Source organism: Babjeviella inositovora (genome assembly GCF_001661335.1).
Source record: "Babjeviella inositovora NRRL Y-12698 unplaced genomic scaffold BABINscaffold_2, whole genome shotgun sequence".
Classification (NCBI taxonomy): domain Eukaryota; kingdom Fungi; phylum Ascomycota; class Pichiomycetes; order Serinales; genus Babjeviella; species Babjeviella inositovora.
Window position 1 is genome coordinate 515,754 of NW_017566839.1, and position 14,323 is coordinate 530,076.

The 14,323-nt window shown below is 48.7% G+C and overlaps 5 protein-coding genes across 5 annotated transcripts; 3 read left to right on the plus strand and 2 right to left on the minus strand.

Moving 5' to 3' along the window:
• Positions 1-374: 374 nt before the first annotated feature.
• BABINDRAFT_159893 (uncharacterized protein) lies at positions 375-1,681 on the minus strand. Its single transcript, XM_019127943.1, has one exon. The coding sequence runs from the start codon at positions 1,427-1,429 to the stop codon at positions 545-547; it is 885 nt and encodes a 294-aa protein (XP_018986954.1). The 5' UTR covers positions 1,430-1,681; the 3' UTR covers positions 375-544.
• A 1,266-nt stretch (positions 1,682-2,947) lies between these two features.
• BABINDRAFT_159894 (PQ-loop repeat-containing protein) lies at positions 2,948-4,731 on the plus strand. The gene has a single exon (XM_019127944.1). The coding sequence runs from the start codon at positions 3,187-3,189 to the stop codon at positions 4,690-4,692; it is 1,506 nt and encodes a 501-aa protein (XP_018986955.1). The 5' UTR covers positions 2,948-3,186; the 3' UTR covers positions 4,693-4,731.
• Positions 4,732-6,070: 1,339 nt separating this feature from the next.
• BABINDRAFT_159895 (C2H2-type zinc finger protein) lies at positions 6,071-8,968 on the plus strand. The gene has a single exon (XM_019127945.1). It carries the CDS (start codon positions 6,301-6,303, stop codon positions 8,536-8,538), a length of 2,238 nt encoding a protein of 745 aa, XP_018986956.1. The 5' UTR covers positions 6,071-6,300; the 3' UTR covers positions 8,539-8,968.
• Positions 8,969-10,649: 1,681 nt separating this feature from the next.
• BABINDRAFT_165167 (uncharacterized protein) lies at positions 10,650-13,130 on the plus strand (the record flags this gene model as incomplete). The annotated part of the gene is made up of 1 exon (XM_019130307.1): positions 10,650-13,130. The coding sequence occupies one exon, from the start codon at positions 10,650-10,652 to the stop codon at positions 13,128-13,130; it is 2,481 nt and encodes an 826-aa protein (XP_018986957.1).
• Positions 13,131-13,588: 458 nt separating this feature from the next.
• On the minus strand, positions 13,589-14,134 carry BABINDRAFT_6308 (uncharacterized protein; the record flags this gene model as incomplete). The annotated part of the gene is made up of 1 exon (XM_019132400.1): positions 13,589-14,134. One exon carries the CDS (start codon positions 14,132-14,134, stop codon positions 13,589-13,591), a length of 546 nt encoding a protein of 181 aa, XP_018986958.1.
• Between the last annotated feature and the right edge of the window lie 189 nt (positions 14,135-14,323).

A 14,323-nucleotide genomic window follows, 5' to 3' on the forward strand; every position in this document is an offset into this window, starting at 1 on the left:
GGTCTTGGTTTAACAATTTTTTTTCAACAGAGTATAGAGTTTGTGTTTCCAGAGAGGTATCGAAAATCCGGAATATCTAGGATATCCTGTGTAACTAAAACGGTATCCCTCGATGAGGTAGAGAACATAAGAAGTATACACATGGCTCGCCTTGCTAGGAATAGCGTCAGGGTTAGAGCGTCACGAACTGGAACCCTGAGTGAAGCGTATCGCCCGATTTCATAATTAGACTATATATACCTAAGATATTTACTGAATACCTTACAGTTAACAGCGTCTGTTCTATGTACATAGCATTAGCATCTCCGAAGTCGTCACCCAGAGCCCGGGTCCCTGTATAACCTCAATCTCGGATAATTATGCTTTATGTTTTAGCGCACAAAAGATGTATTAGAATAGATATGATAGTGAGAATTAATTAACTGGACAACGTAACTCCCAGAAATTTAGCAATTGGCCAAGCTTAAAGCGAAATTATCTATATTTTGTGGGCGATATAGAGTAGCACTACTGAAAGATCTGGTCATCTGAAGGCATTGTACGATCATTTTGTCTTTCTCTCAACGTCCTTGGCGACTTTCTTGATAGAATCGGCAGCCTTTTCGGCCTTGTCGGCAACACCTTTCTTGGCCTTTTCGGCCTTGTCAGTAACATCCTTCTTTATCTCGTCAGCCTTGGACCCAGCCTTCTTGGTGGCCTTCTCAGCCTTGTCAGAGACCTCTTCGGCCTTTTCAGAAGCTGCTTCTTTTGCTTCCGCAGTCTTTTCAGCGACATCTTTCTTGAGCTCCTTGGCCTCGGACGTAGCTCTGGAAGCAGCGTCCTTTGTCTTTTCAGTAGCCTCTTCAACCTTTTCAGAAGCGGCTTCCTTAGCTTCTTTAACGTTCTCCTCGATATCCCTAGCAACAGTCTTGGCCTTATCAGCAGCATCAGATGCAGCTTTCTTCAATTCTTCCTTGGTGGTTGGAATGTCAGAGTTTTCTAACTTCTCCTTGGCAGCAGATGCAGCTTCACTTATCTTACCGGCAGCAGTACCGGCAGCTTCCTTTAACTCTTCGGCTCTGGAAGAAAAGTCGGTTTCTTCCATCTTTACCTTAGCCTTCTCAGCGAGCTTTTGGGAAGCTTCAAGGCCTTCGGAGGCCAAATGGGAGGCAATCTTAGAAGCCTTATGGGCGGCATCCTTCAATTCCTTGGCTGATGTTGGAATAGCGGAATCGATCACAGTGTCCTTGATCTTGTCGGTGACGTTTTCAGTGGCTTGGATACCGTCAACGGCAACATCAGCAGCCGATCTATTGAGCTCTTCCAACTTAGCCTTGGCTTGGGCAAAAATACTCTTAGAAGTAACCAACGAAGCCGAGAGACAACGGCGAGAAGGTTGAGAAACAATTCTCACGGTGACAGCTCTGCGTAAAAGGGTGGCTCTGATCATTGCGCGTTCGTAATATGTAAGGGTTCCGGATTGAAAAGTTTAGTATTGAATTTCTGTCGAAGATACAATTGACAAAAATCCGGCCCGTTTGAACGAAAATCGATGAGGAGATGGAAGGGGGTATTTATATCATTGTCTTGATTAGACAACGTTGAATATTGTTCGAGAACTGTGGGAGCAACCCTACCTCTTCAAGTGACGTAGCAAGCATGCTGCATATATCTTGCATATATCCAAGTTCGGCAACAGGCGAGACTCTACACCATACAACTCGTTGCTCTCGAGAACACCCCGTGAGGACTTTCGAAAGGTAACAGGATATTTCGTCGTATGCGCAAAACCCCACGGCCTTACACCACTTTTGAGCTCAGAAGCTCTAGTTATAGTGGTGCAAGTTATATGGAAGGACTCCTCAGGTTGAGGTTGCCTCCGGCAGTCCCGCACACTTTCAGGCTAAACGCTTTAATCCGCACGTGTTAAATGGTTTACATTTCTAAAAAAATTGTTTATAGAAATTCGCAATCTTAGACACTGCCACTTATACCATCATTTCACGTTGAATTCACATGGCGGAGGAGTTGGTGCGCAAATAGCCCTTTTGGTATTCTCATGGTGTCCTTTTTGGCTCTGTAAGTTCATAGATACATCACAAAATACGTTAATTGCACTTGATTTTTTTCAAGCTATTAAAAAACCGCGGTACAGAGAAATCGTTTCTCGTACGGATGAGCCAAGCGAGTACTGGATAACCTGTTCTATCTCTATAGCTAGTAGCTTGTTGAAGTATGGACGGAAGCAAAACAACTTGTGGGTACATATACCGCACCGAATCCCTGGAGTTTTATCTGAAGGGTGGAAGCTCGATGAAACTAACTGAAGGATCAAAAAAAAAAGCTAAGACGACCTTCAGACACTGCAAGGCTTAAGTGGGGGGTATTATGAGAAAACTCACTGCACGAAACTTTGATAGTTCACAACTAATCAATCCTCGTTTCTTTTAGAGCTCGTGTTCCTGGACCGTATCCATATCGATTATGCTTTAGCAAACTGACAACGTGCATGTAATTTAGGCTGAGATTGGGATATTTTGCGTTAGAAACCTACCGCTTTAAACAAATACCCTTGGTGTGAACCTTGGGTTCCCTACAGTTCTTTTATATCATCCCATTCTCGAGCATCTTCACTTTTCGCTATCGGTATATTTACCGATCTTTTGCACCACCGGTGCACGAACCAGACTTTGCTGGTAGTGTTCGCATCAAACCTCACGTGGTGTACCGATCTGTCGCTCACACACGGCGCTTCATTAACCACAAAAGGAGCGTCACGCGCTCGCTTTCGTTGGGAGGCATACTATGTTTCCTTAACATGCGGCTGCATGTATAGAAGAATTTTTCGCATGATCGCATATGGGAGGGTGAGAGATAGATCGACGTTTCTTTTTGGTGATCCCCCATGTAGTCACTGATAGCGCAGGGAAGTTCGGCTTTTCATTTCCACTTGACGATAAAATTTGTTGACATTTTGATGTGATCATCTCTATCTCTGCCTCTATCAGTATTTTTCCCCGCTCAGTATTTTTCCGCCACTGAGGCGTCTTTATTTTTCCGCTTCCTTCACTACTCAGAAGAGTCCCCTAAACGATATCGTATTGAATCTCGCACCAAGATAACTCCCCTACAACTTGCACTATTGCACGGCCGTACTAATTACACTCAGCTATCCAGGCATTCTCCCCATCGTATATCCTTTCAGTCATGAAAGAGCTTGCATTATTGTCGCATCGTCATGATTTGTCACTCTTAACAAGCCTATCTTTTGCATCGGGGTATCTATCCATCGTCTTTTGGCTCTTCGCACAGCTTCCCCAGGTTATTGAAAACCATCGAAGGAACTCGGTGGAGGGCATATCCATTTCCTTCCTTGGGTGTTGGGTCTTGGGAGATCTCACCAACTTGATTGGGTGCGTACTTACAGATGCTTTGCCCTTCCAAATCATGTTAGCACTCTACTACTGTTGTATCGACGTTATCCTTATTTCCCAGTTTTATTATTACACCAAAGTTCATAAGCCAAGTCACCATCCGCACGGCCAGAGAGGCAAGATGCGAGGACACCAGAGGTTGCAGGATTTATCCCCGCCGTTTATGGGCGAAGAAACCTCTGAGACCCTACCGCCTGCTATGGCTGAGAGATTACCGTTGAAGAACGGAATCCCCTTTGTCAAGTATGACGCAGAGCGGACCGAGCCTAAACGCATTCAGATCCCAACGAAAAACATCCAACTGAGAAGAAATCTTGTACCTGGAACCGCCAGCTCTTCGGTCTCGAACCTTGCAACCGCCTCATTTATCGGCAGTTTTGCCAAGGTGCACGCCATGCCGCTCTCCCTTGCCGAAGACAAGCCGCTTAGCTTGTACCAGAAAATTTCCTCCCTTCTGATGCTCGTCATGATCTCCTCCTTCCTTACCAAGGAGAGAATAGGAATGGTGTCTGCGTGGAGTTGCACAGCCTTGTATCTCTGCTCTCGGGCACCCCAGTTATACGCCAATCACAAACGGCGTACCACCAGCGGCTTGTCTATCTACTTGTTCATTGCTGCATTACTAGGAAACATCACGTACACTGTTTCCTTATTGACATCCCCCAATGCCCAGGGTAAATACGGAAATGACTTTTTATACCTGGAATTGCCCTACTTGCTCGGAAGCTGCGGCACCGTGGGGTTTGACCTTTTCTTATTGGGGCAGTGGTACATATTCGATGTTCGTGGAAAGATGCCGTACGTGCAACAAAGCCAGTGGCACGATTTCCTGACCGTGAGAGCTCTGTTTAACGAACTGATCTTTGACCAAAAGGTTTCAACTCTGGTGAATGTTAAAACTGGGCATACTTTGTCCGTGGGCTCTCCGTCACCCCTCCCCGCTACTCAGCCTATTATTCCCAACACCCAGAGGCACCGAGAATACTCTTCTTCAAACAACAATATCATTCCCATTCTCATCAAACAGAGCCACGTTACCCAAGCCAAGATTGCTAGTAACACACCCATTACATGCATGGATTTGTTGGATATGACGTCGTCATACGGGGATAGACCGGTAGGTTCTGTGAGCAGTCCCTCGACGCAATTCAATAGCGTGCAGCCCAGCTTTAGGACATTTGGTATTCGGGAGGGTGTGCCCCCATCCTTAACGCCAAATAAAGTAACTAGGTTCGGGTATGGTAGCACGACGGACGATATCCATATGTTCGACAACTAAGCTCGTTCCATCAAAATTAGATCATATAACAAAACTTTTATGCATTATAATACTATTAATTTGTGGAATTGGCCGTCGCTTAGGCAACTGCCAGTACAGTAATTTAGGACTCATGTGAGATTTTAGCTGTCGCTGCGGTGCATAATGTATCGAAATTGAACCCTCAAGGTTGTCATGGTCTATATCTATTGGTTGGGTCGAAAACGAGGGACAGTAGCATAGTCATCTAAAGTCTGTTATCAGGTATAGTCAATCCTGAAAGGTGGAGGTTAGCGCTTTGAATCTCGAATAGCCGGGTGTGGGGGCACATAATACGCGGATCATAGCATCATACACATCTGTCGGTCAGATAAGCATTAATTAATACGAGTCTATTGTCGTATGAATTAATATCTTTAGAAATTGCTATCCACAAGATTTAGAGCTATACTTGTCCAGGGTTCCATAAACTTCCGTCGGATCAATCGCTTAAGATCTCGCGATGCAAGAAGCCCAATCTTTGGATTGGCGAAACTTTATCCGTCTACCCTCCAGTGCCTTCACTAAAAATGCAGAGCCTGTAGAGGATTTGTCTGTCTCTTTCTCGCCAGACCGTAATTAGGCAGTTCCATAGACCCAGAAGCGTGCATTGAGACTCTGGGTAGCGTAACGGTCTAGCCCCCCAAACAACGAAGCCTGAAATACGGATACACGCATCCAATGGCTACAGTCTTATAAGCTTTCTTAGCTACAGAACAAAGTGGACGATAATTTTCCGGACTTCGAATTTATTGTCCTTTTTGCAACATATCACAGATGTTCATTCTCCGGTCGAACTTGCTTCTAGCCACATAGTAATGCACTGGTGCGTTATCAATATGACACCAAGGACGCACCACGAGGTACACCCGTAGGACGAACACGCAACTCCTCCATGTTTCATAATCATGGTACACGGCTCCTTCGGCCTTTCCCGTATCTCTAAAACGATTCCGGGGACATAAAATCTTATAGAACGTGGCATATCCGAGCCTGAAGAGTCTAGAACTACCACCGGTTATATCGGGGGAGGGCCGCCTCCCAAAGCCGGAACTTGGTTCGACCTCCTTAATATTGATTTACACGTGCCAGATGCATACCCCCGGGGCATCTATTACCGAAAACAGGAAACGTTCGGTGTGGAACTGGAGACACCTTCCCCTCGGAAGCTCTTGCATGCATGTGCATCCGCTACAACACTGCCCACTTTCGACCGCCCCTTAGCGCTGGTCGTTTGACAATGTACGGCGACGTTAACTGTGCATAATCCAACTCCCATAGGTCCAACGACGACGCTTCCTTCGAGAATCACCTATAGCTCCTCTCACTAGCAAATTTTTATCCTAACCACACTTAGCGTTATCCTAGACAAGATAAATCCCAAAGAATATTCTTCCGGATCCCTTGTGTTAATCCTTTCCCGCTCGTGCATCACTCCATTTTTTTTTGTTTGCTAACGTGTAGAAAAAAGAAAAATTCCCGCGCTTATTTACAACTTTTTGCACCCCACGCCATAGTCATATCCCTATACGCTACCCATTGTCATACTCCCATACACTATCCCCCGACCACCATCATAATAGACTTGCTATGTACAACGCACACAACACGGTTAACTCCAACTACCTGTCGCACAACTCGTCGCAGGAGCACGGATTGACGAGCGCCGAGAGGTTGAACAAAAACGAAGAGACGGAGTTGTATGACTACTTGAACCTCTCGCCGCCCATTTTTGACCCGGCACAAGGCTCTGCCCACTTCCGCCCCTCCCAGAACGGCGCAGTGCCCCAGAGTCAATCCGGAACCCCTCACTCGCCAATGAACCTTCTTACGCCACAGTTCCAGCTCCAGACGCCGCCGCAAAAGCATCTTGTGCCGACATTTACCACGGAGAACACGCCGCCCGCGGCGCCAACCACCGCGTTCCCCAACGGCTTTGAGTTCGAGCAAAATTCCGACTTGGACCTGTTTTTCCAGGTGGACACCAAGCCTATCGACTCAAACAACGTCACGATGGTGAACAGCGGCGGGTTTTTGCAGGCCACCCCCAGCCAGAGCTTTCACGGTAGCAACAGCAGCAACAGCTTCAACTCGTTGCAGGGCTACTCGAACGATGTGTCGCGAAGTTATCCGAAAGACGTGCCGCGGAGTTACTCGAATAACCCGCAAGTGAACGGGTATTCAAATAGCTATACAAACACGTTACACCCTGGCAACGCCCAGTCTGGGTTTGACCTGGGCTTCTTGAGCCCGCACGCTGTAAGCAACCGCCGCTACAGCAACCATTCCAACTCCAACTCCATGGCGTACTCGGAAGTGTCGTCGAACCCGAACTCGCCATTCATGGACGCGCTTTCGCCGTCCGGGTTCAACACCGGGGCCGTGTCTCCGGGGCTCCTTGCGAATCCCGATAGCGACGTTTTGAGCTTGATCAACGGCCAGGACGCGTTCACACTTGGTGACGGTATAGACTTCCCCAGCGACTTTGACCAGGGCCCGGTATTTGCCAAGTTTGACTTTGCTGAGCAGAATCAGTTTGAAAACTCTGCCACGGCCATGAACATGATGCAGTTTGGAAACGGCGTGGCAAACAGTGAATTCAGCATGATGAACAACACTTCGGCAGTAGATAACAACTCGCAGTTTGTGAACAGCAATTCAAACAGCCCGCACATTCCGCAGATCCAGTTACCGTCGCAGGGTCAGGATTACGCCAATTCGTCGCAAACCGGCTTCCAAAATTTGCAGCCAGGTCAGAGCTATGTGGCCTCAACGCCAGCCCTTACGCTGGGCTTTGAGAGTCCAAACTACGCTCAGGGTGCTCCGTCGGGACTGCAGGACTTCTTCTTGAACGTAGGGCTGAACCAGCTCACCGAGCACAACTTGAAAACTAACCAGCTCTACTCCAGCGGCGAGATTGTGCATGCGGATACGCAGAGCGCGTACAGCGGACACTCCCCTGTATCAATTTCCATCAATCCGCCTCCCGAGGACCTCGTGCGCTCGCCTTCTTTGTTCAGCCACTCGTCCGCGCACTCGTCGGCATACAACTCGCCGAACCGGTCGCGCGCAAACTCCAACGACCCCAAGTACGGCAACTCCTTGACTCCCTTCGACAACTTACCCGATGAGTACAACGACATACGCAAGGGCCGTCAGCGGTCACACTCGAACAAGTCACGGTCATCGATCCGTTCAAAATCCGCGAACCGCTCAAGGTCAGGCTCCGGCGATCTCCGCACGCTGAATCAGAAGATGTTGGACCTCGCGTCTAACCAGAGCAACAAGCGCCAACAGAAGCACCCGTCATCGTATGCGTGCGACTTGTGTGACAAGACGTTTACGCGGCCGTACAACTTGAAATCGCACAAGCGCACCCACACCAATGAGCGGCCGTATGTGTGCACAGTGTGCGGCAAAGCGTTCGCGCGACAGCATGACCGCAAGCGGCACGAAGATCTCCACAACGGTGAGAAACGCTACCAGTGTCGCGGTACGCTTAAAGACGGCACTGAGTGGGGCTGTGCGAAGAAATTTGCGCGCACGGACGCGTTGGGGCGACATTTCAAGACCGAAGCAGGCAAGGAGTGCATCCGGCCGTTGTTGGAGGAGGCCGCGCGTGATGGCAACTTCGATGCGAGTGACGGAACATTCGACGTGATGGAAGGGTTCAATCTCGATCCGTATGCCTTCTTCCAACAGCACGGTAATCCAAAATTGGACGACGACGAGCTCAGTGAGCCACGCTTCCCGGTTCCGTCGGTCGCGATCACGCCGCCGGACTCGCGGCAGACGTTTAGAGGGATTGACGAGAATATCTATTCGTAGCCTCGCCACCGGGGCTGCCGCTGTTGTCCAGGGTCACATATCCAACACTGGAAGTGACTTCGCAAATCCTACGGCATTGCAAGTTCTGCGTGAGTTCTTGTAGTCCCAGTCGGGGCTGGTGAATCCATCAGGGGGGAGTGGAGATCCTTCTGACCAGATTCACTCTCAGATTTGTTTAATAGCTTCGATAGCCCGCCGTCGAAGATATACCGTCTATAGGGCGTATTGGTTGATTGAGACTAGTTTACCTCACTTTGGTAATGATAGCTGTATCCCAATGTCGTCCTTGTTCCCTAGTCTATGACTTTAGCTTGACACTCGAGTAACACTATCCTTATACTTTCTCTTATTTGTCCTTCCACTCACTTGGTGTTCTCTCAGTTGGCCGTGATTTTCGTCATATGCTCTTCATCACTTTGTTTGTTTTCAACTCTTTCTTGTCCGGGTTTCCCGTTTTGCACACTGCTGCTTTTCTTTGTTATCCGGCGTTTTATTGTATTATCTCCTTTCCTCTTTAATTCAGTTCCTATTCTACTGGGATGAGCGCATGTGTAGGGATATAAATGCGTAGAAGATCGCATGGAAAAGCCAAGCGAATCCATGTCTGGATGTGACTCTACAATCGATTATTGGTCTATTCGTATTGGACCTATAGAGCTATACTCACTGTAAACAATGTACAGTGTTGACTAAAAAGATGCTAATGAAAAATTCCTAGATGCTTGTAAAAAGGCGAGAAGGAACGTAGCCTAGATCAGTTTACTGTAAGTGCATTTCGTAGAAATGGCTTGGTGTGGGAGCTAAACTCCTTAGGCCTCATGGCTAGCACACCAACTGAAATTTTCAAATTATATGATTCAACTATCTAGGCCATCGATATAACCCCCTAAGCACATCCTTGGTTCTATATTCTAGGTCTAGGATGTCAGTTACTCCCAACGATAAGGCAACACTTCGTTGGCCTCTACCCCACAACCTAGATCTGACACCATTTGCCCCCAATTTTATAGAATAAAGTGGAATCCACTCTGGGTGTACTGATTTAAAGGGCTTCTGATTCCAATTGGTTATATGTAGTGGGTGCAATCTACCCGTAGTCGTAGCTGTTCGTTGGCTGCTAGTAAAGAATTTGGCTCAGTTGGTTTCTTCTGGGAATTGGCTGACCCAGAGTCCATAACGGCAACCCTGTCCCTTAAAATGGAAACATTACAGCCTCTAATGCTGCTATAATTCACTGGCCCGTAACCGACAGGTCCGGCGCCACGGTTATACTGTATTTAGTTACATGCTCGCAAACTGGTATTTATCGAACCAAAAGGCTAGAAAGGAGCCAGAGCTATGTTGACTGTAACCGGATTTACCGTATTTAGTTGCACGTTTCTAAGTTTTCTGTCTTGACGCCCAAAACCTGACTAACCGCATGAGCATTCCATACATCAATCTATTTACACAGCTTCTAATCTTGCTATTTATGTCCAACGGGCGGCCCGGAAAATCTAGCCGACCCGAATGCACGTGAGTAGGCAGTGTCAGAAATGTGCGGCGCGGTGTAGCGCTATGAAACTAATTTAGTGTCGGTTACTATGCAAGACAATTACAAATCAAGAATAATATCCCATCTTGCGTTGCTTCCTTACGGATTTGTTACTCACTACTCTTGCGATTTCTTGTTTCCTATTGAAATACCGCTATATCCTAAAGACTTATATTGCTGGGTTGTCGTATTGCCTATTGCTGTCAGTAATATAGCCGATATTGCATATTGTCTATTGCCGATTACCAATTGTGTAGTGCTTCTGCTACTCCTTTAGTCGCGTCATTCTGATCCTGCTCCAATTTAGGTGCATTTCCTTCTGCCTTACGTTTATTCCTTCATCGCATTCGGTTTCAAAATTACTCTTCTTCCTATTGCGATAGCCCCACCTTTAACCATATTGCATACCCTTTACCTTAGACTTTCCACGTTCAGCGTCTAACAGCTCCTCCTTTCCCTCCGCTTGCACTATCACGCAGGGTCTGGCATTATCCACCACAATATCCTCACCTACCCTATCACCTGTATTGCAGTTATTGCCTATTAACATTTAATATTCGTCTTGTCATTACCAACGATGGATCATATGTCGGCACTAACGCACTACCTGATCGAACCTCCGAGCAACGGGCACAGGCGTGGTGAAACGAGCGCCCTGTCTGACACGCCAAATGGTGACTCCCCTTCCGCACCCCTAGTCTCCTTCGTCTTTCCCGACTTCCGCTCGATCGGTAACCTCCGACGCTCACTCCCGCGCGACTTCTGTGCGACGGAAACGGTGCTGCTTTCGGGCTACGAGATCTACATGGTGGAGCAGTGGGCTTGTGACCGCAAGCTCAACACGGTGGTGGTGACGTACACGGGCAATGAAACTCATAAGATCAAAGGCCTCCGCATCACGATTCACCGCGACAAGGCGTTATGGCCCACGGAGTTTCAACGGTACTTCGACGATGTCTACGGTTACCACTCCAAGCCCAAAGAGACGCAGTATGGATTTCTCTTCGTGACCAACATCTCGGCATTCCCCTCAAATCTCACGTTGGTGCCAGTGCCCAACGGGGACATCCGCACGATCTCCAAGGCCTTTGAGACCAACGTAGACTTGCGTCGCGTCAATTGCACTGGCCGTGCGGGGCTCCTCCTCTGTCAGCCATCCCAGGCCACCGAGCACAAGTTCCGACAGATGTTCCGCGTGTGCCCAAAGCTAACTATCCAGTACGCGGTCAGAGAGATCGTGCTGATCGTCCAGATCACATTGTACTATTTCGATATGTTTGATCCCGCGTACGGCGACGGCTTCTTGTGCAACAAGACCGAGGCGGCTATTAATCACTGGTGGGATGCGGTGGGCACGCCGCGGTACCAGGTGGTGGAGCGGGCCACGCCAGGCGCAGGCCTCAACGCGCGCATCGTCTCCGCGTTGCTCGGAACGCTCTTGGGTATTCGCAGCCGCTTGAATTTAGTGGGTATCGACGTGCCAAAGGACCCGTACTACTACTTCGACTCGTTTGAGTCGGCGATTGGCGTGTTTCAGCGCCAGAACAAATTGCATCGGACACGCAAGTTGGACCCCGCGACGCTCGCGGAAGTGTACCGTGCATCCGACGCCAAATTGCGCGCGCATCAGGGCTCGTTGAAGTTCACCAAGGCCGTTAAGAGCACCGTGCAAGACATCAGTCGATTGAAACGTGAATTGGTACCTGCGTGCTACGAGACACTTGATATCGAGGCGTTGATCAAGATCGTCGGTGGCCGCCGCTTGGGCACCCTCTGGGCGGAGAAGAGCGGCAGCGACCGCGTGGATCCGTTCCCGACATTGGCCGAGTTAACCCACCAGAACAAGCGCGAGCTGAAGAAGGACGAGTACTATGACACCAAGAGCGGGTCCCATGGCCTCTATAAGAGCGTTGACAAGCTCAAGCTCGGTCTCCACAACAAGAAGACCCAGCTCAAGGACTTGTACACCGGTACCAGCGACGCGTTGGTGGAGGAGAAGGCACCTGTCGCGTTCTACAAACCAGCAGAGAGCTGCGAGCGCACCCAGACGAACTGTATTGACGCGTGTGTGGTGGTAGACGTCGATATGGAACAGTTCTACCAGACGGCGTTGCACCGGCGGATGTCATTTCCGTTCGTGGAGGTGGAGAAGAACTTCGCAACCACCGTGAAGCAGCTCGACCCTCAGGGTGTAAAGCATCCAGGGGGGTCGATAAAACGTCTTAAGGGGTCCAAACGCAAGGTGTCTACACGTCTTGAGAGCGCGAAACTTGTTTTGCCTAAGGATCAGAAAGTTTCAGATACCGCCCTTGAATCTGTTCTCAACGTGACAGGTCCCTGCCAGGCTTTACCATGTCCTTTGAACACACCCACGTTGAGACGCACTCACAGCTTCGGCGAGGCATCGGACTCAATTCTCCGGTATGACTACCCGTTCCTCTCATCACCGTTCGCCATCAGCCAGCGCTATCTCAAGAGCTTAAAAGATTACAAGGAATTTAACCGGTGCTACGATATGGTATTGGAGAGCGACTGCCACGCGAACTACCAGGTGATCATCGAGGACTGGCAATCCCAGTGCAATGGAATTGCGTCGCGCGCCACACAGCTCCACTGGCAGCAGGCCACCAAGACGCAGCAGATGGGCAAGTTGGGCATGAAGATGGCGGACATCGACTCGCTCTCGGCTAAGCTAAGCTACGAGTTGCGTGTGTTGGGGAAGCGTGTGGTGGAGCTCGAAGACAACTCGACGCAGTTTAGCGCGAAGCTCGACGTGGTAGCGGCGGAGGTGGCGGGGTTGAAGAAGTGCTACAAGATAGCCAGCGTGCCCCATGCTACCCAGAGCGCGTTGCTGGACGTTTCGGTGCCGTTTTACTGTGCTATGCGCCACCTTGTCGGTACCATGGAGTACCTCAAGTTGCGCATCGACTGGCAGAGGGTCCGAAGCCTCTGGCATAAGGTTGACAAGAACAACCACATCACCAATACGCTTTCTCCGTACTTGGGTTATGCCGCCGCCACCGTCGACTCTAGTGTCTCTGTAAGTGAGAGTCGATAATACGATGATGCTCGGGTTATTGGTTGTCCTCCGGCAACCTGGCGGTGAGATTCTCTTGGGCTGTAGCTCTTTGGCGTTTGCGCGTGGCTTTTATTTTCTTGATCAATAAACATATCACTTCTTTGTCTTGTAGCACTTCACTTTTGTACATTTTCGTTAATGGAATACTCTCCCCGCCTCATTCAGATCGAGCTTAGTTCTATACGCTCGACAACTGCACCTCATACTAGCCTCTTGAAGCCTAACTCTCTCCTAGGGCAGTGCACCTTCTAGCGGTTTTCGAAACTTCAGACCAACGCTCTCTCGCTTGTCCGCCTCATGTCAGAGCAATTCCGCCTGAATTGTTCCTTTTCACGTAAAAACACTTCTTATACCTTACCAATTTCCCCCCTTGTACGACTTTCTCTTGTCAGATGCATTCATAACAAAAGCTCTTACTTTTTGTCTCTTGCACTCTTTCACTTGCTCCCAGGGTCTGGCTCTTTTATAAGATTACCCATCAGGTTTTTCTCTCCGTTTTGCGGGAGATAGTGTTTGAGGATCGCTCGGACCTTGACAAAAACAGACTGCGAGAGCTTGAGGTTGTAGCGCAACAAATCGATCTTACTGTTGATGGTCTCGATTTTACTGTTGAAGAGATAGTTCTGGTTGCGGTAGCTTGCTAACCGCGTCAGGTCCTTGCTCTTCAAGAAGTCCGTCAGCATCGTCATCACCGTCTCACTTTCGGAGAGCACGACGTGGAGCTGTTTGTTGATGAACTCGAGTCTCTGTAGGTCCATAATCAGTTCCATCCGCTGTGCCTCTAAGCGCTCTATCTCTTTATCAATCAACGATTCGCTGGTCTCTGTGTCCTCGGGCTCGGCCCCCGCTTGGCGCTGGGTTTCAACCAACTTCGTGAGCGACTCCACCACATTCGTCTTTTCGCGAGACTCAGCCAAAGAAAGCGATAGGTCTTTTAATAAGGCCGTGATGGTCATAATATCGTCCGAAGGGGTAGCTTCCATAGTTGTGTGTGTCAAAGGACGAATAGTGTTGTGCTGTCTAGTCTACGCTAGTATTTTTACAGAGCTTGGGCTGGTGCGTAGATGCAGGGTATTTGTGTTTATCATTGGGTATGAACTATATCTCTAGGTAAATAGAGATTCTACTACGTGCAAAACTGGCATTTAATGATTGATCTGAAAACAAATGCT

Excerpts from the sequence above, each read along its gene's own strand:
- BABINDRAFT_159893 (XM_019127943.1), bottom strand. The coding sequence starts at position 1,429 with ATGATCAGAGCCACCCTTTTACGCAGAGCTGTCACCGTGAGAATTGTT.
- BABINDRAFT_159894 (XM_019127944.1), top strand. The coding sequence starts at position 3,187 with ATGAAAGAGCTTGCATTATTGTCGCATCGTCATGATTTGTCACTCTTA.
- BABINDRAFT_159895 (XM_019127945.1), top strand. The coding sequence starts at position 6,301 with ATGTACAACGCACACAACACGGTTAACTCCAACTACCTGTCGCACAAC.